The sequence below is a fragment of the Humulus lupulus genome, chromosome 1, assembly GCF_963169125.1.
Source record: "Humulus lupulus chromosome 1, drHumLupu1.1, whole genome shotgun sequence".
Lineage (NCBI taxonomy): Eukaryota > Viridiplantae > Streptophyta > Magnoliopsida > Rosales > Cannabaceae > Humulus > Humulus lupulus.
Genome location: NC_084793.1, coordinates 255,480,530 through 255,505,648, shown reverse-complemented (window position 1 = coordinate 255,505,648; position 25,119 = coordinate 255,480,530). Strand labels below are relative to the sequence as shown.

The following is a 25,119-nucleotide window of genomic DNA, read 5'->3' as shown; positions in this document are numbered from 1 at the left end:
CCCTAATTGGGGGGCGTTGCGACTCTAATTGGGTAAATGAGAAAAAAAATAGGTTTTGGGAACTGGGAACCCAAATCTAAGGGCTCAAGAATGGTTCTACTACCGAGTTAGTAGAATGCATGGTCCTGGGAGGCTAGGGTTGAGTCTGGAAGCCTTCATTAGTTAATTCCTGATAGTTATTCATTGTTATGGTTGTGACTAGGGTGAACTGTTAGGCTCGGGAGTAAAGGACCATACTCGAGGGTTGTCAAATATTATTTTCTCAGGACTTGAGGTAAGAAAACTGCACCCGGTCTGTGTTTAGGGCTTGGCCCGGTTATAGTACATTATTATTACTATGCTGAGAATGTTCTATTAAACATGTTAATTGCATTGTGTTTACATGTGTTAAGTAATAACTACTTATCTGGTTATCCAATTGTGAAGCTTAGCTTATAAGTCGAGGATTCATCTGTGTTATCTCATGAAAAACTTGGCTTAATAGTCAAGGACATACTTGTTTGAAAAGGACTCGACATATCAGTTGAAGGTTAAAAGACTCAACTTATCAGTCGAAGGTTAAAAGACTCGGCTGAGTCGAGGGCGGCGATAATGTGCTGGACACCGGCTGATGTGGTTAAACTAACTAGGAAGCGATATATATGCTTGAACAACCCTAAGTTTGTTTGAAATGTTAAGCGCCAGACCCGCTTGGCCAACTCTAAGGCTAGTTATATGAGAAATTGGGCAATAGGCCCTAGTGTGATGTTATAGACACTTATCTAGATTGGCAACATGCATGAGTAGGGTTATTATTGCTAGGCATGCTATTTATGATTTTGTGATCTGTTGGTTCACTTTTTATAAGCATGATTATGTTTTCTTGCTGAGCCTTGGCTCACAGGTGCTAAATGGTGCAGGTAAAGGAAAAGAAGAGCTGGACCAGCCTTGAGTTGGAGAGCTTCAGGGGCAAAGTGTACATATGCGGCCTGCTCATCTGCCACGACCGAGGTTATCAGTGGGAACTAGGGTTGGACCCTGATTTTTCTACTTAGGTCGGCTTTTGTATATGTTTTGGGTTGTAACCATTTTAAACTCTGTTGGGATCCCATGTATTAAGATTAAGCGCTTTTAATGAAATGGTTGACTTTTGACTAAAATTTTTAGTACCTAAACCTGTGGTTAGTTTTAATTACATTGTTTAAGTCCAAATGACTCATTTAGAAAGTTAAGCACTATTTAATTACACAGTGTAACGGTCATGGATTAGGAGGCTGTTACAGGGTTGGTTAGGATCTCTTACTGATTTGGGTGGTTAAAGAATTCTATGTGAATCTCAATGATCAAATTTTTTATAAGAATTCTTTTATGTTTGGCAAAGTCTATGTCTGTGGTCATTGGTATGTTTTTTCTGAGGCTGAGATTGCTAAGGTTCTAAATTCACCACCTAATGTTGAATTTGACAAATTTGATTTTGATAAGGATCTTTTGTTATCTGAAATGGTTGGTCAAAAGATGCAATGGGAAGCCAATACCACCCTTAAGATTTTTGATCTTACTCATTTCTATGTTGTCTTGCATAAGTTTGCAATTTACAATTGGCAGCCATCTACTCATTCCTCAACCATCACTCAAGAATTGACTTTCTTTTTGTTCAAAATTGGGACTGGTGCGCGCATTAATCTTGTTGTCGTGATCTTTGATCAAATCATGGCTCTAGCAAATGACAAGAAGAAGGGACATCATCTTATGTTTCCTTGTTTGATTTACAAACTTCTTGACTCTCAAAGGCCTTTCAAAATGGAGTATGAATCCTTGATGGTTGCTTCTACTGGTGTCAACTACAAGGAGAAAGATGAATCTAGCTCTACCTCTGCCAAAAAGACGAAAGGTATATCTCTGCTACATGACATACCAAATTATGTGTTGACTGACATTGCAGTTGTGAACACAGATATCGATGTTGTTTAGACCAATATTGACAGCCTCCATCATCGTCTTAATTCCATTGAAGGCTTGTAGCGATTCACTCTGGAACAACTCGTTGGTCGCCTCTCTGACAACACTATTCCACCACTATGAAAGTTTCAAGTTTTTTCTTTATCTTAAATAAATAACAACAAAATGTGTATGTTGTTACTTTTCTTTATGTCTTTTGGCCCTTTCGATAGACAAAGAGGGGGAGAAGTTGTTTTTGATTTTGGTTATGTTTTGGATATTTTGCTATGTTTGGTTTTTGGATACTTTGGCATTTCGACTATGCCTTGTTCAAATGTTTTGTTTAAAGTTAGATGTTGTTTGCAGGGGGCATTGTGCAAATCTAACTGTTTTCTTGCATGGATTTGTAACGCCCGCGTTTATGGCATCGGGTAAACCCTAACTCGGGTATTTTAATTCCCTGTATTATGTATTATGTCAGGGGAACATTTTATGTTATAAGAAGTTGTAATGTTTGAATGCTAGCCATGATGTGGTAAGTGCGGTTTTTTTTAGAAACCGAGACCTTTGGTCATGGACCGGGTCAAAATCCCTAATCGGGTAAAAATATCGGATTAATTAAATAGGAAATAATATGGCATAAAAATATTAATTTTTTCTGGCACTAGAAATTTATAGTCGAGCCAATAAGTTTAAGAAAAATTGATTGAGGTTTGAATCTCAATCATCTGGGCTTAAGAATGAGAAATTCTTACCCGAGCCTCCAAGGGCATTTTGGTCCATTTGAGTAAATTACCAAAATTATGTGTTATGTGAAAAAATTTATTTTTGGTCACATTTATTTTATTTTAGCTTGGAGATATTTAAAAACTATAGGGTAAACATTTTGGTTAAATTTGGAGAGTGAAATTACCAAAGGGCCCTTGAGTGCATTAGAACTGAGTTAAAAGGGGCAAGGGCATTTTAGTCATTTCCAAAGGAGGAGAGAGGGTGTGATGGGCAGCTAGGCTATGCCCTAGTATACTCAAGTGTCTATGACACCTATCCTAGGAAGAGTAAGAGACTACCTCACCCATTGGCTAACCCTCCAATCATTCCTCTTACACATCCAATCATTATTTCTTTTTTTTTTCCTCAAGAAAACAAAAAAATAGCTCTCTCCTCTTCTCCCCAAAACTGAAGCTCTCCCTTTTCCCTATCCATTTTCTGCCATTTTTCTCTCCAAGGAGAAAGAGCTCTCACTCTCCATTGAAGGAAGGAAGAAAACTCAAGAGCACACTAGGCAAGTGTAAGTTTCGAACCTAGTATATTCTTTCCTTCTCTTTTTCTTTCAAACCCAAAATATTAAGGTGCTTTACTATGCATGCATGTGATTCTAATGGCCATGCATGGCATGGATCTTGTATTCTAGGGTTCAAGAGTGGTGGTTCTAGGAGGATCTCAAAGATTTGAAGCTTGTTGATGTTTTAGTGAGAACAAAAGTAAAGATTTTAGAGTTTTGGCAATTTTCCACTCACCTCCATCTTCTACCCTAACATTCCTTTTTTTCTAAAAAAAAAAATCTGCATGTGGAACCTTGGGGCATGGTTTGAGTGTATATAACACAAGGAGGAAGTTTGAAAGGCCAAGGGAACCTTTTCTCCAAGCTAGAACCATCAAAGGTAGATTCTTGGTTGGTTTTGAGTTGTTTTTGTTATTGATGTTAGATCTTGTTGTATAGGTTTTTTTGTTGGTTTTTTAAGTTTATTTTTATGCTTAAGGGTTAGATTGGTTGATTTGTTGATTTTCATGCATGCATGTGGCTAGGGTTTTGCTAGTTGTGTTTATTTTTGCTAGAATGTGTAGAAATGCATGCTGCCAAGTTTTTGTGGTCTGACTTCCAACGGGTCAGATCATACCCTACTACCTCTGTTTGTGGAAATAATTTGTATGTTTGTGTAGTTCTATATGATTAATTGAGTTTATGCTTTTTAAAATCGAAAAAAGGTGTTTTCAAAGTCAGATCATACCCTAATACCTCTGTTTGTGGAAATAATTTGTATGTTTGTGTAGTTCTATATGATTAATTGATTTTATGCTTTTTAAAATCGAAAAAAGGTGTTTTCAAACCGAAGTTATGAACTTTTTGGCATTTTGATGCAATCTGGAAAATTTCTAGCCAGCATGCACTGCCGAGATCATTTTGAATATTGAACACGTTTTACTGAGCCAAAAGGCATGAAATTTGGTAAAATTGTAATTTAAATATGTATAAGGATCATAGAAAAAGTTTAGAGGAAAATGCAAAATGGTTTAAGTGTAATGGTTTTTCAAAGTTTGCCCTAATAATTTGAAAATAAAATTTCTAGGCAGCAAACATTGCCCAGATTGTCTTACATTTTTTAATGGGTTCCCCTATCCTAAAAATTATGAAATTTTGAGCGAAATTAAATTAGATATGATTAAATATCCTGGTAAAATGCCAGAAAAAATGGGCTACGATGTAAGAGAAATAAATTGAACTAGTCTTATAAGATTCACTCAAGTATGAATGACTAAGTATGTATACACATTAAGATCTGAATGACTAAGTAAGTATGTATGTTAAGATATGAATGGCTAAGTATGTATGTACGTTAAGGTACGAATGACTAAGTAAATGTGTATGTTAAGATGACTAAGTAAGTATGTATGTTAAGATATGAAGAATAAGTAAGTATGTATGTTAAGATATGACTGAGTAAAAAAGTATGCATGTTACTAGTTAAGACTGTATGTATGCTCTGGGATTGTTTGCGTGCAGGTGTACTTTCAGGATATAAATTTTGGTTATGAGGCATGACCATAAGTTTGCTAGGACGTTCGCACGTTCTTAAATTGTATGTTAGGGTTCGGTTTCATCAGAACCCTATTCTTCGTTGTTTATCTGCCTAGTTACAGTTAGTTAAGTTCTTGCTCTGTTTATGTGGTTATTTTTGTTAAGTTGTTCTTGCTAAGTGTTTCGCTTGCCTATTTTTTTGGTGTTGTAGGTAAGATCAAAGGCAAAGTGGATCAGTGAACGCTGGAGTTTATCTGCGAGGATGTACATGTGGACCGACCTTTTGGGAATTTATGTTTTGGGGACTAGAACCCATATGATAACTAAGAAATTATTTTGGGCTTGTTGAAAGTTTTAAAATTATGACATTGTAATTTTCTTTTAAGTGCGCGCATACTTCTGAACTCTTGCATGTGTTTGAAAAGTTTTTTTTATATTGATATTCGGTTACCTTATTTTAGAAAATGGTTATGTTTTCAGCAAATTATGTTAAGAGATTTTACGGGACGTTACAGGATCTCTTAACAAAATAAAATATATGTGCTTTGTCTATAAAAATGTGAGAAGGGGGAGATTGTCAGAATCTTGTTTGGCAAACATTTTTCTAGACCATATATTTTATTTCTCATGATTTCAATGAATTAAAACTACATTTTATATGCTGTAAAAATCATGTGTGACTCATTGTTGGGTTGTCAAAAGTTTTGATTCTTATCTCTATCTAAAAGGATTCTTAACATGGAAATGAAAATCCTTGAAGATACGATCTTATCATGATGATTTCGTGCAGATTAAATCACATATTCTCAAGATAACATTTGTTTTAAATGTGATTTACTTTTTCAAATGAATCTGGACTTAATTTTGTCCAAGTACAAAAACTGCCCAGTTGAATGCCCAACCCATCGAGACAGAATCACACAGACTGGCAGATTGTTTCCTTATGAAGAAATTTGCAAATTATTTCTTTATTGCTCCAGATTACAAAAGATCCTCTTCTGAACAGACAAACAACTATAAATAGATAGCTAGTGCTCTTGAAACATTGTCTCTCTTGTCTTGTAAAATTGATCAGATTTTGAAATCCTTTCAGAGTAATTTTTGTAGTTTTTGTAAAGGCTAAGTCATTCACCTTAGTCCTTTGTATTGTGTCGTGTGCACCGTGTTTCATGTATACTCATTGTTCTCGATAACAGGTTTTGGTTCAAGTGGACATTCATTGTGATCTTCGGGAGAAGATTCTTCAAGACTCACTTTGGGAGGAAGAGAGCACTCGCTATTCTTTGAAGAGAGTTCAAGAGAATCAACATTTCATAAAAGCCAGATTCGTAGAAAAGAGTACAACAAGTTTGTGGCAATAGTTTAAGAGGGATTCTTACATTGTTTAAGTCAATAATTTTGCACAACTTTGTTCTTTACTAGTTTGTTTGTTCTCTGGGCATGGCCCCGTGGATGTAGGTTATCCGAAAGGATTTCTGAACCACGTAAAAATTCGCTTATGTCGATTTTTACTTGCTTTCTGTTTTGACAATTTCCATAACTGTGGTAACAAAATGTTAATTTTTTTAAACAACTCATTTCACATTTTGCATATTACAAGTTGTTTAAATCTAATCATTTGGTATGTATAAAATACGGAATTTCAAGTTTGAGGATATTTGGATAATCTGAACCAAGATCATTTAATTGAACTTGGAGAATTGTCTAAAGCAACTGCCCCAGGAACTCCGCAACAAAACGGTGTTGCAAAGCAGCGTGATCATGCGTTTATGAAAATGTGTGTTCTATGATAAACTATTCAACTCTACCAACTTCTTACTCAGATCTTTTCTAGAGACATACTACCTAGACCGCATGTGACATTTTTTAAATGTTGCGTCGTCTCAAAGTTGTCTCCAAGACACTAATAGAATTATGGAATGGTCGTTAACCTGGTTTACATCATTATGGAATTTGGGGGTGTTCTGCTCATGTCCTGGGGAAAATGTAGGAAAGCTAGAACAACAAATTGATGCTTGCTTGTTTGTTGGCTATCCTAAAGGTACTCAGGGTGGTCTATTTTATAGTCCAGTAGAGAAGAAAGTGTTTGGCTCTACAAACGCTACTTTTCTAGATAACAACTACATAATGAATTTCAAGCCATGTATCAAAATAGAATTAGATGAAAAACAATAAACTATTGTTCCATCTCCACCAACGCAAGTCGAGGAAAACAAGGTAGATTTAGAAACCACTAATCAAAGTCAGAAAGTTACGGTGCCTCATCGTAGTGGGAGGGTATCTCAGAACCCAGTACCTATGAGATGGATAGTGAAGCCCACAAGCTAGTTTGGGACACAAGTAACAATGATTTCTTGGCCTTTAAACAGGCAATGGGTATGTCTGAAAGGGATCTTTGGCTCAAAACCAAGTACCAGGAAATTGATTCTAAGTACTCTAAATTGTCTGAGATTTTGTAGATGCGCCATTGGACTTTAGGCCCATGAGGTGCAAGTGGATCTATAAGAACAAGAGAGGATTTGATGGAAAGGTTGAGACATTTAAGGCTCAACTCTTGGCAGAGAGAAAAAGTTGACTTAAAGAAAACTTTTTCTCCAGTAGCCATGTTAAAATTCATTTAGTATGCTTTTATCCATAGCCATAACTCTTGATAAAGAGATAAGGCAAATGGACATCAAAGAAGCATTTTTAATGGCTATCTTGATGAGACCATTAACATGGACCAATCATAAGGATTTAAAGTAGTTGGACAGGAAAGTCGGCAAGATGAGTAGGACAATCTATGGACTTAAACAAGTTTCACTCTCTCCTGGAACTTAAGGTTTAATGGAAACATTAAGACATGGTTTTGAACAAAATGTAGTTGAGCCTTGTGTTTAACCAACTTAGGGGAAAAGATATTATGGTTCTTAATTCTTTATGTAGATGATATCTTACTCATTGGAAACAATGTAAAGAAATTATCAGACATAAAGAACTGGTTGGAAACAAATTTCAGATTTTGTTGTAGCAAGTCGTGTTCTTGGTATCCAGATCATCATGGATAGAAAGAACTAAATTTTGGCTCTGACTCAAGCGACCTACTTAGGTGAGGTGCTTGGGCGTTACTCTGTAACAAATTATGAGAAAGGATGTTTAGCGTCTTGACATGGAATTTATTTTTCTAAGAAGTAGTATCCACAGAATCCTCAAGAGAAAGAAAAGATGAAACGAATTCCTTATGCATTTGCAGTTAGAATTCTAATGCATGCTATGTTGTGTTCTGTGACCGGAGATCTGCTATGCAGTAGGAGTGGTGAGAAAGTGCCAGTGAAACCCTGGAAATGAACATTAGATAGCGGTCAGTATCTTAGACAAACTAGAGACTATATGTTAGTCTATTCGAGTGGATCTTTAAACTTGTTAGGCTACACAGATTCCTATAGGGCTAAGCATCGGTCGATTTGGGCGGTTTTTTCATATTATTAAATCCAGAATTCGGTTTTCGATCCGGATTGGTGCGATCCAAAAACTGACCGACCAAACCAATTAAAGAAAAAAAACCGACTGTTTGTGTAACGACCCAAAATCACTAATATGGCTTAAGGGCCTTGATTAGTGTGCTGGGAGGGCATAATTGGTTTATGTGTGAATTTATTGATTTAATACATGATTATATGTTAAGAATGCATGTGTGATTATATGAATGTTGAATTGTGATTAAATGTTATAAATGTGAGAACCACATTATTATGTGGGTAAATCTGTAGAGCACGACTCGAGGCGATCCTAAGGCTAGATAGCGGGAAAAGTCACAACGGGGCTTAATAGTTGACTTTGGATAAGTCAGGGGTATTTTAGGTATCGGGTAGTTTTTTAGACTATCGGGTTATGAAAATAAATATATGGAGATATATTTGAGGTTAGGAAGTCTAGGCGGGAATATTGGGGAATTTTACCGTTTTGCCCTCGGGGACTGTTCCAGCACCCCGAGCCTTAGGTTGACCTAAGTGATAAGGATAACTTACTAAAAATAGAAAGTGGTAGACAGAAGAAATAAACTGACTTAGACTTTCTTCCCAGCTCTTCTTTCCTCTCTCTCAAGGAAAGCACAAGGAAGGGAAAAACAAAGAATTTCTGGGACTTTAAGCTGGGAATTTGCTGGGAATTCAGTGGGGATTTGAAGCTAAGCTCGGAGATTATTCAGGGAACAATTAATCAAGGCTAAGGTAAGAATTAAACTGTGTTTTGAAGTTAGAAACTTGAGTTTTTGACTTAATGAGATGATTGTGATATTGATGTTAAGGTTGAATTAGAGCTGGAAAACTTGGGAATTAACAGGGATTCTGCTTAGAAAAGGAGTTCAGCTGAAGAGGTAAGTAATAATTCATGATTTAGAGGCTTAAATTCGAGTTTGGCATGGCTGGGTTTTGAGTTCTTGGGTTAGAAAGTTTCAGTAATTGAAATGGGTTTTTGATGGGTTTCTAGCCTAGGATTCAGCTGGGTTGTGTTGTTGGAATCTTGTGGGAAGTTTTTGGATAATTGAGTTGTGGATTTGGGGTGGTTTTGAGTGAGTTTGCATGAGGTTTGGGAGTTAAAAATGGTGGTTTTTCTGGGTTTGAAGGGATCGGGCCGCGGCATAGTTCTTGGTGAGCCGCGGCCCTTCGAAGCTGATGGATGCTGAGGAAGGAGGGCGGGCCGCGACATGGTCTAAGTAGGGTCGCGGCCCTTACCTGTTTTTGGGCATTGGGTGGTCTCTGATTGGGGCCATGCCATGGCATGGATGGCTAATGCCGCGGCCGTTAAGGGATTTTGGGATTTTGAGATTCTAGGCTTGGGAATTTAACCTAGGGTGCTCGGGATTGAATCTTTTACCATGTTTAGTGAAATTCAATGTTCCGGAGATTAGAACTTTGTATAGAAGCTCATTTAAGTTTTTTGATGGTATCCTTCACCTTTGTTGTGGCTAGGTGATATAAGCTAAGGCTCAGGAACGGATCGTGCTTGAGGAGCGTTGCTCATAATCAGTAACCTCAAAGATTAAAGGTAAGAAAACTGCACCTGGTTGAATATATGTGATGGGACTAAGGGTTCCCTATTATGTATGCTTGAATCGATGGTATTATGACATGCAAGCTAATTAGTGAACCAACGGCCTAAGGGTTCCAAGGGTTACACTAGCGCACAGGGCGCGGCTTAGCCACTGGTAGCCAAGGACAACTTAATATGCACTGAGCTCGGTTTAAGCGGGCCGGAGTCAGTGGGGTAAACAGGGGGTGCGGCCTAAGTTGTCAGCCCTGATTATCATGTGATATGAATGCTATAAGTGTTTGATTGCATCCATGATTCTGAATATATGCTGAATGATTAATGTGGATTGCTTGGTGAGAGTTCATGCTTAGTGAGTTTGCTATCTGTTATTACTGTTTGTGTTGCACATGTTTTCTTGCTGGGCCTTGGCTCACGGGTGCTACGTGGTGCAGGTAAAGGCAAGGGCAAGCTTGATCAGCCTTGATTGGAGAGCTCTACGAGCGGAATGTACATGGACAGTTGCTTGGCCGCCACGGTTGTGGTTTAGGCAGGGACACAAGACCCAAAGATTGTCTATTTTGCCTTAGTATGGCTAACAGCTGTTTATGTATTTTTGGAAGTCTGTAAACCAACTTTTAACTCTGCTTCTTTTGGGATCCCATGTATATAACAATTTAATTATATAAAATGAAGCATTTAAGACCAAAACCTTTTTAACCCTAGCTCATACATGTTTAGTGACACGTTTTTAAATTAATTATTTGATTAACAAGTCTTGCACCTTTATAAGTACACAGTGTAGCGGTCTTGGCTATCCAGGGCATTACAGTTTTGGACCGCGGTTTGGTCAGTTAAACCGATCAAATTGAAGTTCATTTTCTTTTTAAAAAAATTCCATAATCTTTGAAAATGTTTTATTTAAAAAAAAAAACTAAATTTTTTTTTATTGTTGGAATCCATTTTTGTGCTTTTTTAAAACATAAATACATAGAACATAGTTACATTCACAAATTTAAAACTTTGAAAACATAACGAAAAGTTCATAAGCATAACATAACCTACATATGTTTATAATTTCGGTCGGTTTTGGTTCAAACCAGTCGGTCCACACGGATTTTTCAAACTGACCGAACAGTGGCGGTTTACGCTGTTAACGGTTTTTTCGGTGTTCGGTTTAATTGGTTTTTTTTTCGGTGTTTGGAAGGTCGGTTTACTAAGTTTTTTTTTCAGTTTTTCAGATTTTATGCTTAGCCCTAGATTCAGACTGATGTTGATAATAGGAAGTCTACTTCTGAAAAAGGTGTTTACTCTTGGGGTGGAGCTATGGATTGGAGAAGAGATAGGTTGTTTGCTGTGGATGCCAAAAATCCACCAAATAAAAAAAAAATCTCTAAGTCCATCATTGGAATACAAGTCTAAAGGTCACTTAGTCATGTTATTAGACTTGGGCCCATAAGTCTTGCAGAACCGGGAGATTGTCCCAAGGGAAGCATCACCTTATGAGCCATGAAGTATGGCCTTGCTAGGCTAAGGGGCCAAGCCACGCATTGCAAAAGGGCAAGTGCATGAGGGCCTTGCATAGCGAGGCCCTACTTGTCTTGAGCCATGCTCCTCTCATGTAGCAACATGTCTCGCATCTCGCAAGTCTCCCCTCGCAATGTGCCTCGTCCTAAGGGTCTCGCGTAGCCTCGCGCCTTGCACATCTGAAGCCTTGCACTAACCTACAGCCTCGCATAGCAAGGCCAAGGGCCTCGCGTCTTGCACATCCGAGGGCCACACGTCGCCTCGCGCCCCACACAGATGCAGCCCCGGCCTTGCGCGCCTAGGGGGCCTCGCATGGGTGACGCCTCGCGGAGGTGCTCCAACGGGCCTCCCGCCCCACACAGATGCAGCCCCGGCCTCGCGCGCCTAGGGGGCCTTGCATGGGTGACGCCTCGCGGAGGTGCTCCAACGGGCCTCGTGCCCTATACAGATGCAGCCCCTGCCTCGCTCAAGCTCCGCCTCGCATGCCTAGGGGCCTCGCGTGGGTGGCGCCTCGTGGAGGTGCTCCAACAGGCCTCGCACCCCACGCAGATGCAACCCCCGTCTCGGCCAGGCACCGCCTCACGCGCTAGCCATACTAAGGGCTCGTGGCCTCACGCGTCAGCCATACTAAGGGCTCGTGGCGTCGCCTCTCGTGCCAACCGTGCTAAGGACTTAGTAGCCTCGTCTCGCGCACCATCCACGTCAAAAGCCTTGAGGCTTCGCCTCTCGCACCCGCCACATCATTAAGGGCCTCAAGAGACATAGCCCCCACTAAACACCCTTCGGCCATATACCAGGGGCCTCGTAATGTGGGGGCTGCAAAGTGATGGTTTCACAAGATGAGACCCTCATCTCATTTGTAGGCGTCATGTCTCATCACACACGCAGCAGGCCTTGTTGAAGAGGCCTTACCTCTCTTCCTGAGGTAAGTGCCACCAACAGGGCACCACTCTCCCTATGAGTCACATGAGATGAAGAGTCAAGGGTCTCTCGGACATGCGGCCGAGGAAGGTCAGAAGGGGCCTCACAACGATTTGACATGAAGCCAAGAGAGATACAAAATGAGCCAACAAACCAAGAGGAATTAGAGTACGGATACAGTGTCCACGCCAGACAGGTAGTGGTGGTACAAGAATGGTGCTTGGTCAGGACTCCCTTAGCACGCTTATGAGGTCTGTACCCGACAAGTAGTGGAGGCATAATATGGTACCACGACAGGAGTACTTTGGCAGACCCCTAACACGTACTAGAGCAGACCACCACTCTTCCCACACCACTACCACCTATGCTATTATCCTGACAGTGTACTCATGTACTATTTTGTCCCAAGGGACCACCATGTATAAGGGGCCATTAGAGCCCAGCTATAAAAGGAGCTTGACCCCTCATAACAGAGGGTTGGAAAATTCATTGTATGCAGAGGCTATTGAGAAATATACCAAGGCTTGCTCCATTGTTTATCTGTGTTTACTTTTCCTTAAAGTTTATTCTCAGTTCCTATATAAACATCACCTTACTTACCTTTGAGTTTTCCGATCTAATTTCGTTGACGAGATTTCACCGTCAACATTTGCCATCTCAGTAGCTGTGATTTGGAGAAGCATTAGGCTACCTGCCATTTCAGATTCCACCTTGGACGTTGAGTACATAGTTGCGTCTGTGGCGACTAAGAAAATAATCAGGATGAGGAAGTTCCAAATGGATCTTGGTGTTATTCCAAAAATTTATAAACCACTCATTTTGTCTAGTGACAATAATGAGGAAATAAAGAATTCGAAGGAACCTAGAAGCCACAAAATAGCAAAGCATATAGAGAGAAAGTACCACATTATCGGGGATGTATGGCAGGCGTGATGTGAAGGTGATGAAGACAGCATTGGAATGCAATCTTTCACATCCCTTTACAAAGATATAAGCATAGAGAATAATTGTGAAGCATGTAGAATGAATGGTTTCGAGAAACATGTCCCATTTGTTTTGAAAGGGTAAGTGGGAGTTTGTTGGGTTTTATGCCCTTATAAAATCGTGACAGGCATGTAACGCGATTTTATATTGTCAATAAAAGAAGTAGAAGTTATTTAGTTGACAACTATGTTGCTTCCTTGTTTTATTACATGATTATTGAAATAATACAAACATTTATAAAATCTCGAATATATAAATAGTTACAATTATAGTGACTAGGTCACATTGGATTATAATTGTAATTATATGTTCAAAGGAATGAGTCCTAATATTAAGTTAGTGCATTGGATTTTCACTGATTTGGTAATCTACGATGTGATCTACTTACACATTCGGGGTGTGATGTCTTATCCAAGACATTGACCAAGTAGAAAAGATCTGATGTATATGGGTACATTGAACTACGACTGATATTGAATATTGATAGATAAATAAGTATCATTGTTATTGAATCTAATCAATGTCATAATGTTGACCATAGGTCAAGTTGATCTTAATTCTAAGTGATAATATTCTGCTAATTATATTATTTAAATATTTTGACTTATTCGTTACCAGCTTACCCTACGGTCTAGCCCATACTTACATCTTGGAGATTTAGTAGTGTAATTGAATGAAAGTATTAATCATAGATATGAAATCTATAGCTTCTGTATGATAGGTGAAAAGATGACTTCCTTAATAGCTTAGTCTAAAAGGGTAAATGATTGAGCACTCATATCTGTGATTAAGTTCACATATTTATCATTTACAAGGGACTTAGTGGGAGTTAATGATAAAATACAAATAAAAGGTAAAAAAGTAATATAAACTAAGTGAGGTAAATGATTAGTGCTCAAAAATATCATTTTATTAGTTTTAAATTTTAAAATAAATTAAGTTTTAATTAATATTTTCATGGATTTATTGTAATATATTTTATATTTAAAAATATTAATTTTAATTTAATTTGTGTTTAATTATCAGGAAATAAAATGTATTTTGACACAAACATAAAGAAAGAAGAAATATAGAATTATAATTGAAGAAATGATGAAAGAGTGGCATTTTTAAAGATGAACCAGGCCCAAATCCGAGCCCAGCCGAGTCCACCTACGCACGATATGTGTCCCTGTCACGCATGCCACTCTCCTCAGCCAAGCCAATGGACCCGAGCCAAGCCGCCTGATGCACTACCTGCTGAACCACTCCGAAGACGCCACACGTCCCCAATTCTGACCGTGTCTCCCCACTCCCTAGCAAGCCTGACGCGGGTAGAGTCCACCACGCTGCCATCTCTCTGCCGAGCCACTCACCACGTAACACTTGTCGAACGTGTCTCCCCATTGCTGTAGCTTGTCTCCCACTTCCATCATCTTTTTGAGTCATTTTCCCACTCTCTTTGTACATGATTTTCACACAATTTGGGTCTTATTTTCACTATAAATAGAGAGCCAAATAAAGTGTAAAATAGGAGAATGTGGAAATCAAAGTAGAGAGTAGAGTTAGAGAGAAATACACTTATTTCTTATTTTTCTTTCATTTCTTTTATACTTTTTGAGTGAAAACAATGCCTATTTTAGGCTAAATTTTCTTGTCGAAAGGCTAGAGTGGAGTTCATGTTTGACATTATATTTTTAATATATTGATTCTCTTTGTTCGTCATTTATATATATTTGTTACAATTAAATTTCTATTCTTCTATTTTTTGTTCTAAGTTTATTGGTGTCTTTTACATAAATCTAGTCATGCTCTTCTTATGTAATTTAGACTATTGATTTAATTTAGGATATTTGTTATATTATATGCTTTTTACTGCATTATGTCATTAGTATTTTGTCGCTCTAAGGTATATAATTTGATAGATTTTCAAATTTGATGTTAGTATAAATTAAGAACATGTTTTAAAGTGAACTTTATTATATATATTTTCTAACTATAATTAATGATGTAGAATTATAATTGTGTTGAATGAATCTATTATTTTGTTCCTGTATGTATTATTGGGCGATATCAGACATTTTTTTAATGGGTAGTATTATAATATAATTATGTGATATAATATATGGGTAGATTTTATAAATATTAAAAGATATTATGATATTATTGATAGTTAAATAAAATATTTAAAATTAATAGAAAATATTTAAAAATATTGTATTTAAATGATATAAAGAAAAAAAAATTGATGTATGGTAAAATAGAAAAATGTGTGTTTTGAAGATGTATTTTAAATGATGAAGTAGAGCATCTATTGGGAGTGCTCTAAGAAACTGCAATGGCTCTGGCCATTTAGTAAAACGTGTGAAAAATCACAAAAATTGGATAATCAATACATAAGAAAATGAGACATTGATGTGGAAAAGATTTTATTTGTCCCTAGAAGAAGTTGAACATGGTACCAATCACTGGGAAAGAATTTTGAAGCAAGTGAAGAATTAAAACTAAGGCTGTGAAGAGAAGAAAGGGTATACTCCTTGAGTTTTACCTAAATACCAGATATAACGGACCGAATTCTAGACACCTTGTTGAAAGATACTCTTTCATTTTATTATAAGTAAATGATGTCATGAAATTATATTTGAAAATTTTAATTTATTCTTGATTTGTTAATTTATTTTAAAGGTTATCTGTTGTACATTTTAGTAATCATAGGGTTTGTTGTTGAATTTTTGAAATTTCAAGGCTATATATGGTCTTTAGTGGTACAATTATAATATGGGGTAAAACCAAAGTAAAATAATAAAACATTATTTAAAGATTTTATAAGGGAGAAAATAGGTAAGAAGGAAAAGGGGAGGGGCCAAAAGAATCAATCTTTGCCAAATTAGAAAGTTGACATATATTTATTTAAAACATTGCCTCGTTGCATTTAGAAATCCTAATCTTCCCTTAAGAGAACGATAAATTAGTTCTAAGCCATTTTACAACTATTTATAATTAATAACTCCATGAAGTATGGAAGATGTCTACATTCTTAAGCTCTAGCATAAAAATGATCAGTGTTAACTAGAGCAACATCCTTTGATTAGCAACCAAAAGAAAATGTAAAGCCGAATGGCAATATAATTGACTATTCTAGTGTAACTACACCAAGAACTTCAAACTCTGCTCTTATAAGGCATTCATCATTCACCAGAAAACCATTTTCTGGGTCTCTGAATTTAGTCTCAGACATGAACTCACGAAAACCCCGAGCAGCAGCACCAAACAGTTTGGTATCTGAAAAAGAACAAGTACCAAAACCAAAAATTTACAATCATTATTGTGAATCTGTGATCACAACTTCAAGAACAAAGAACCACATCTAAAACTCAGATAAAAGTCACAATTTTAAGAAATGCAGGGAAAACATTGAATTAAGAGTTGTGATCTCACCACTTCGTTCAAAATGTTTGCCGTTCCTTTTGTCTTCCAATCGAAAAGTGTAATGCACAAGTAGTTTAGTGCCAGCAGAAAGTGTCGAAGTATCCACATAAAGATATACCGAAACGATATTGTTGATCTTGTTCCCTTCTATTTGGTAACCACTTGGATAGAATAACAGCCTCCTGAGAAAGATGTAAAAAATTACATGGAGACATTCAATTATAAACCAAATCATTAATCACAGAGCATACCATTTGTAGTCTCCACCAACAACGAAAGGAGTTTCTAAAAATTTACGTGTTACTTTTGTCACAGAAGAGAAATTCCAACCGGCCTTGAGAGTCACGGGATTGTTAATCAATGTTAAACACTCAGCTTTCGATCTAGTTTTGACTATGAAAACCTCAACACCAAAACTACATGTGTCATTAACAAGGTAACCGTTGTATGGGTTGTTAAATGTTTCCAGATCAACAAATTTGACTACACCCCATTGTGTCTTCATACAATGGAATCGCCTTACTGAAGCATCTGCATATCTCACAATCACAAGGTAAAGAGGAAAAAGGGTAAGAACAATGAAACTCATTTACTTGGTCCTCATAACATGTTACTAAAGTTGAAATATTTTAACTGAAAGTATTTGATGAAGCTACCTTGGGTACCAACATACTTGTCACGAATATGATCGAATATAAAGAAATTAAAGATAGCATTAACCTCCCACCCAGCAGCGAGAGTAATTGTTTCCAAAATTTCCAAGTAGACAGATATATAATCTTCCCCATCTTTGCTCTTGTCCCCATTTGGGTATATACAAAAGTTCCTATACATTGTAATAAAGTTCAGTGTGTAATGAACTCAGCTAGCAAGCAGATCAAATTTAGAGTTGCTTACAAGATCAATTAACATACCATTTGTAGCCCCCTGCTTCAAAATCATTACTGAATTTCTCTATGGACGATTTGGCTAGTGTTGAAAAGGACTTGATTTTGAGCAAATTGTGACTCGGTAGAGCATCTCTTTCTAAACGTTACCAAAACATAAATGAGAAATCTTCGCCTTAAAATAAATAAAAACCCTTTTAACAGTAGTATGTAAAGAGGAAATGTACAGTACCATGTAGTACGGTGGTAAGAGGGGAAGAGGGTTTGGTAGTCTGGAGGGAAGGAGGAGAAGATATTTGAATGAAAGTTCCGCTTTGGGATGAAACATCAGCCGGAAAAGTACAGTCGGTGGGATGAGGCGGCGGAGAACAAGGAGCTGTTTGAAAGCCAGTGTCGCAATTTCGAAAATGATCTTCTGGAGAGAAAAGTATATTATGGGGAAGAGCAGGTAGAGATGAAGAAGAAGATGAAACGTCACTCTCTGTTTTTTTGTGGGGAATTCGGGGTTTCCATGATGATGGCGAAGATGCCATTAGCAACCCCAACGAGGAAACTCTGTTATTTTTTTTTTTTTTTTGCGCTTTGGGGGATTACTTCAATTGAGGTCGTAATGTTTGACGAATAGGAAAGTAGTAGTGAATGAAAGAACTTGATTAGAGTGCAGCAGCTATGATTATTTGTTTGATCGTTTTCCTTGGATCCTATGATCACAAATTCACAATTACATTAACTTATGACATCTCTAACCCACTTATGCACCTACATCAAAATTAAAGAATTTTAGCATTATATATTTTTTTCATTTCAACCCCACATCAAAAATTGCGCTAAAGTATATTATTTATTATTTTATCTTATATATAAAATAATATTCATATATTTATTATTAAATACTAATATAAAAAGCAAAGTAGTACTACCTTTTGTTTTTGTCATTTTTTTAGTACTCCACCAAATATAGTAGAGGTATTGTAGCTTGACAACATAATAGTGGAATAAATGGAGTTGAGTTGGATTTGATTTTGTGTCTTTTTAGCACTATATTTACCATTTTGTAGTCCGATTGGAGCTGTCCTTAGAGCACACACTCCATCTTTTAAAATACATATTTAAAACAGATATTTTTCTATTTTGCTTCAAAAATTTACATTATACAATACAACAACTTCTATATTTTTTTCAATATATCATTTAAATATTATACTTTTAAACATTTTTTATTCATTTTAAATATTTCTAAAACTATCAATAATATTTTTATATCTTTTAATATTTACAACATCTACCCATATAATACCACATATATTATAATTTAAATTTATCCAAATTTATAAGATAAACTAGAATATCAATTAATCTAAAAAAAAATTTACAAATAAGAAATTTTAAGTTAAATAGGTATTTAATTATTTGATCTATGCATAGACTTCGTAATACATAATTATGCTGTGTTGAAGTAAAAAATTAATAAAATATTGTTTTGAATGATGAATAGTAGACATTAAATATAACTTTGTAATGTAGATCTATTGATTAATGCTCAAAAATATCAATTTATTAGTTTTAAAGTGTAAAATAAATTAAGTTTTAATTAATATTCTCATGAATTTATTGTAATATCTTTTTTAATTGAAAATATTAATTTTCAATTTAATTTATGTTTAATTTTCAAGAAATAATTTACATTTGGACAATAATAAAAAGATAAAAGAAAGAACTAGTTAAAATTGAAAAAAAGAAAGGCTATTTAGGTTTTTTACCCCCCGAACTATTACATATGCATTATCGTGCCCCCTGAATCTTCTAGGCAGTTAAAAAATCCTCCCGATCTATTCACAGTCATGTAAATTAGGACTTCCGTCCAATTCCGTTCATTTTTTGTAACGGGAGGATGATGTGGTCTTTTTTTTACATAATTTAGGATGACACGTGGGACTCTAAAGTGTACAAAAAAAATTAAATAATTAATTATCAATCCCTCTCTACATATAAATTTATATATATATATATTTATATATACTAATTAATAACAAGTATTAGGCACATCATATCATATCATATAACACCTCCAAATGCTCTTAATTCGTATCTTAAGCTGATCAAACCAAGGTAGAACAAGTGGAGGTGGAAGGGTAAAACAGAGCCGGAAGCAAGTACTTCCTTCCATAGCCGCCGTGAAAATTGTAGCCGGCACCAGTCGTGGGGTCAACCAAGAGATCACCGGCGTATCCAGGGTAGGCCCCCTTCCCAAAAGTACCGGGACAAGCCGAACCCGCCTCTAGTGGAGCCTCCTTCGGCCCTTGGAAGTACCCATTTCCGAACGGGTTCGTTGCGGTTCTAGCCAAAAGGCTAGCCAGGTTGATGATCACTTCGTCAAGACCCACGTCGTTGTTTGGAGCAATCAGTGGCTGTGCTTGTGGTCCGTAAATGGGCTGGTTGAACGGCCATGCGCATTGACCTGGGCACTGGGTCTCCGAGTTTCTGACCCAGATGTAAGAGAACTTGGAGCTCTTTATATTTCCTCTCAATTTGTTGTCGGCAACGTCAGCGGCAGTCAAAACAACTTTGACGGCATCCTTTTGACCGCCCTTGGAGGTCAAGCGCACGATGTGTTTACTGGTCAACGTTTTTCCGAGAGAGTAGGTCTCGTCGATGAACTCGGCTCCTGATGAGACGGAGAGGGACGAAGGTTTCTTGGAGTTGGAGTTGGTAAGGCGCTGGTAGGTTTCGATGGTCTTCCACCACGTGTTGACTGATGGTTGGTCTGCTTTGGGTTTGGAAGAAGATGGAGAAGTAAGGGAGGTAATGAAGTCGGAGACAATGGCTCGTCGGGATGGCTTGAAGTTTCCGTACCATATCAGGTTAATGGAGATTTTTCCAAAGAGAAGAGGGCCATTGTGGTACTGGAAAGGAAGTGGCTCCTGGGTTTTGTCGAACTCATCGGAAAGAATCCCACGTGTCATCCCAAATTATGTAAAAAAAAAGGCCACTGTAATGACCCAACTATTTCTAACACCTTGGACCATTAGATCTACTATACATAGCTACTATTTTGGGAAAGGTACATAAGAAATAATATAACTTTATTAAATCTCAAAATATTGTATCAACTACGTAATAATAGAAAATATGGCATGGGTACCCATTGTTTAAAACATAAAACATAATTTTAAACTAAAGAAAATTATTTACAAAACTAAATGCAGAAAAACATGATTTAAAAGACTGAAAATAAATAACTTCATCCTCGATCGACACGCAGTCCACACATTCCATCCATCCTCAACACACAAGCCAAGCTACCAAGAATCCTTCCACCTTCCATATTCATTTTCCTGCATCACACTAAAAAAAAATAAAGGAATGAGCCTAATGCCCAGCAAGGAAAACCTACTAAAAATATACATCATATATCATAAGCATAAAACTACATCATAAACATAAACTATAAAACATATACCATATATCATAAGCATACACTATAAAACATATGGCTATAAGAACATATACCATATAGGACTACAATATTAATGGCCATTAACTCATTAACATGGCATGCGATAAACCATCTAGGTCCCCTGTCTAATATCTAAGGTAGGTTAGATCACATGGTAGTATATGATAACCCATCTAGGTCTCCTATCTAATATCTGAGGTAGGGTAAACCATAACTCTAAACCATGAAAATGATAAACTAATCTTGGGGCTTGCTATCTAAGCAAGTCATATGCCCAAGCGACTAAAAACATAATCTTGGGGCTTGTTATCTAAACAAGTCATATGCCCAAGGACTACAAAACATAGCATACATATACTTATTATAGCATAAACATATCATAACATAAACATAGCATAACATATCATACAAACATATAAGATCTATCCTATTTTCCTTACCAAAATACCGGGATGATGAGAACATAGTCGGGATTTTGGAACACTCCTAAAAACCATTAATAGAGAGGTGAGTTTTCTAAAAGAAAGAGATGAAGAGGAATGAACTAAACCATCGAGAAGATACTTACCAACAAGAAATCTCAAGTTCGAAGAACTTATATGCCTAACCAAGAATAGAGAAGATTGGGTTAGGAATTGAGTAGAGAAAAACTATAAGAACTAACAATACAGAAAAGGAACTAAGAATAGGAATACATTTGAAATTGTTATGACCGAACTACACCTCGAAACCAAAATACAATCTATGAACCTTACTTCCCAAGTGTCTAATAAGCTTAGAATGACAAAGCTTTTAACCCCAACCCAAGTGTTTATCACTCTATAGTCTCACTAGCACCTGGAAGGCTCTGATCAATGCTTGAAGAATGAATGAAAAAGCTTGGTGCTAGATCCTATTTATAGAGTTCTAGGAATAAAAATCTTCTAATTATAATCCAAATTTAAATTTAAATTTAAAATAGAATCCCAACTTCTAACTTTCTAAATCTTGTAACTCTAAACTAACCTACAGTAAAATTAACATATATGGAGCTTTAGGACTTCGATTTAGAATAAATTTATACCGTTAAAAAGCTAATTAAATTATCTACAACTTTTTAGAAATACTATTTTTCGAAATTCATAACATAACTAGGTAAAAAATAGGTCGGAAGTTACAGTACCCTAAAGTTACGAAAAATCTATTTAATTATCTAAATCACAAATAAATAAAATATCTAAATCACAAATAAATAAAATCGTGACAAATGTCACGCTCCTAACAAATTCTGGTGAAGACTAAGTCTTATATTTCCCTTATTTTATCATTAAAATAATAATTCCTTAATAATCATACATATGACAAGTGTCATATTCCTATTGGTTCTATCCAAACCTTATGAATAACTATGCTCATGACAAGTGTCATATTCTTATTGGCTCTATCTAAACCTTAGGTTATAATAATTATCATATTAATAACCAGCAATATTAATCAAACCTTATGTTATAATTAATATTCTTAAACTATAGATTAAACTTATAAAATCCATAACTATTGCTAAGAGTTTCCAACTAAGTCCCGGCTTGAACCAAAATCTATAGTAATGAACATACTATAACTAATACTAGCTACTACTACTACTACTACTACTACTACTACTACTACTACTGCTACTGCTCCTGCTGCTGCTGCTGCTACTGCTGCTGCTGCTACTACTACTATCTAACTAGCTAAGTAAATTCTGGGACTCTACAATTCTCCCCTACTACAAAGAATTTCGTCCCCGAAATTTACTTATCAAACAATTCCGGATACCAGGCTAACATGTCCTCCTCCGACTCCCACATTGCCTCCCGTTCAGAACTATTACTCCATAGGACCTTGACTATCGGAAAACTCTTAGACCATAATTCTTTCATCCCTCTATCTAGGATGCTAACTGGCCGTTCCTCGTAACTCAAGTCTTTCTGGAGTGCTATCGTATCGTACTTGAGGACGTGAGATGGGTCTGACACATATCTACGCAGCATCGAGATGTGGAACACATTATGGCTATCTACTAGAGCTGGCGGTAGGGCTAATCTATATGCAATTGCTCCCACTTTGTCCAATATCTCAAAAGGACCTATAGATCAAGGACTAAGTTTTCCTTTCTTCCCAAACTGCTTCACACCTTTCATAGGAGATATTCTTAAGAAAACTTGATCTCCGACTTTGAATTCCACATTACGCCGCTTGGCATCCGCATAACTTTTCTAACAGCTTTGAGCAGCGAGCATACGCTTTCTAATCAGTGCTACTACAAATTGAGCTCCTCTAACAGCTTCAGGTCCAAGTAGTTGCCTTTCTCCTACCTCGTCCTAATGCAACAGCGATCGACCCTTCTTCCATAAAGTAGCTTGTAGGGTGACTTAAACGTATGCATATTGATCTGCTGTGTACGAAGTCTTAACAGACAGGAAATTAACTGACTTGGTTAATCTATCTATTACTATCCAAGTCGAATCATGCTGCTTACTTGTTCATGGCAAACCCGTCACGAAATCTATGGCCATATCATCCCATTTCCATTTTGGAATGCTAAGTGGTTGCAATAAACCTGCAGGCCGCTGATGTTCTGCTTTCACTTGCTGGCATACTAGACACTTAGACACAAATTCTGCTATGTCCTTCTTCATCCTTGGCCACCAATACATTGCCTTGATGTCGTGTGCCATCTTAGTCGACCCTGGGTGAACTGAGTACGGGGTACTGTGCGCTTCTTCTAGAATCTTCACCTTAATCACTTGATCGTTTGGCACGCATACTTGATCCTTATATCTTAATAACCCTTGACTTGATATTGAGAAATTTGTGGCCTTCCCTTCTCTAACTGCATCTATATGTGTTACTAACGTGTCATCATGCACTTGCCCATTCCATATATCTTCTAATAGACTTGACTAAATGGACAAGTTAGCCAGTTTACCAATGACTACTTCTATTCCAGCATTGATCAGCTCCTACTGTAGCGGCTTTTCTATTCCAGCTAACGCTACTAGACTTCCATAATTCTTCCTACTTAGCACATCAACAACTACATTTGCCTTGAGGCGTAGGCTATCACCTTATCATTCTGCATCAGCACACAACCCAATCCTTACTTCGACGCATCACAATAGACTACAAACTTATCATTGGGTGTCGGTACACAAAGTACTAGTGCTGAGCATATCCTTAAGCAACTGGAAACTCTCTTCACACTTATCCGTCCAGTTTAACCTTTGCTGCTTCTTGGTCAGGTTGGTAAGTGGAGTGGCTATCTTAGAAAAGCTTTCTATGAACCTCCTATAATAACCTGCTAATCCCAGAAAAATCCTTACTTCGGATGCGTTCTTTGGTCTTGGCCAATCCTTCAGAGCCTCTACCTTTGATGGGTTTACCGCAATCCCGTCCTTGGATACTATGTGGCCGAGAAATGCTACTTGTGAAAGCCAAAATTTTCATTTCTTGAACTTGGTGTAAAGTTGATGCTCCTTTAGTCGTGACAAAATCAATCTCAAATGTTCCTCGTGCTCTTCTTCATCCTTGGAGTATACTAAGATGTCGTTGATGAACACTACGACGAATTTATCTAAGTAGTCCTTGAAGACCCTATTCATCAAGTCCATAAACGCGGTTGGAGCATTGGTAAGACCGAAAGACATAACTAAGAACTCGTAATGCCCATAACGAGTTCTAAAAGTCATCTTGGGATTATCCTCTTCCCGTACTTTGAGCTGGTGATTCCTGGACTGTAGATCAATCTAAAAAAAATGGTTGCCCCTCGGAGTTGATCAAACAAGTCGTCAATTCGGGGTAGCGGGTACTTATTCTTATTTTTCACCTTATTCAGCTCATGATAATCTATACATATCTGCGTGCTTCCATCCTTCTTCTTCATAAATAGTACCGGTGCTCCCCATAGCAAATGGCTCGGTGCCCGGTACTAGTTCGATTGTGAAGTCTATCTTCCAAGTCGGCGGCAATCCTGGCAAGTCGTCAGGAAATACCTCTGGAAATTCCCTTACAATATGTACATCTCCGACCTTTAGTGGTGTTCCCTTTACCACATGCGTAACACTAGCTAAGAATGCGTAACATCCTTTTTCTATCATCCCTGAGCTTTGAGAGATGAAATAAGCGGCATATGTAGTCCTAAAACTTTTCCCATATAGCATTGTTTCTGACCGTCAGGAGTCTCGAACATCACT

The 25,119-nt window shown here is 37.1% G+C and overlaps 2 protein-coding genes across 2 annotated transcripts; both read right to left on the bottom strand.

Moving 5' to 3' along the window:
- Window positions 1-16,010: 16,010 nt before the first annotated feature.
- Window positions 16,011-18,092, bottom strand: LOC133805702 (uncharacterized). The gene is made up of 6 exons (XM_062243868.1): window positions 17,681-18,092; window positions 17,476-17,587; window positions 17,218-17,387; window positions 16,813-17,092; window positions 16,571-16,743; window positions 16,011-16,414 (listed from the first exon to the last, which is right to left on the bottom strand). Exons 1-6 carry the CDS (start codon window positions 17,979-17,981, stop codon window positions 16,266-16,268), a joined length of 1,185 nt encoding a protein of 394 aa, XP_062099852.1. The 5' UTR covers window positions 17,982-18,092; the 3' UTR covers window positions 16,011-16,265.
- Window positions 18,093-19,547: 1,455 nt separating this feature from the next.
- Window positions 19,548-20,411, bottom strand: LOC133832715 (protein PHOSPHATE-INDUCED 1-like). Its single transcript, XM_062263028.1, has one exon. It carries the CDS (start codon window positions 20,409-20,411, stop codon window positions 19,548-19,550), a length of 864 nt encoding a protein of 287 aa, XP_062119012.1.
- Between the last annotated feature and the right edge of the window lie 4,708 nt (window positions 20,412-25,119).

Coding starts and splice junctions, on each gene's coding strand:
- LOC133805702 (XM_062243868.1), bottom strand. CDS start 17,981: ATGGCATCTTCGCCATCATCATGGAAACCCCGAATTCCCCACAAAAAA. Junction 17,388..17,475: donor GAAGCAGGGGGCTACAAATG/GTATGTTAATTG, acceptor TACAATGTATAG/GAACTTTTGTATATACCCAA. Junction 17,093..17,217: donor CAAGTATGTTGGTACCCAAG/GTAGCTTCATCA, acceptor TGAGATATGCAG/ATGCTTCAGTAAGGCGATTC.
- LOC133832715 (XM_062263028.1), bottom strand. CDS start 20,411: ATGACACGTGGGATTCTTTCCGATGAGTTCGACAAAACCCAGGAGCCA.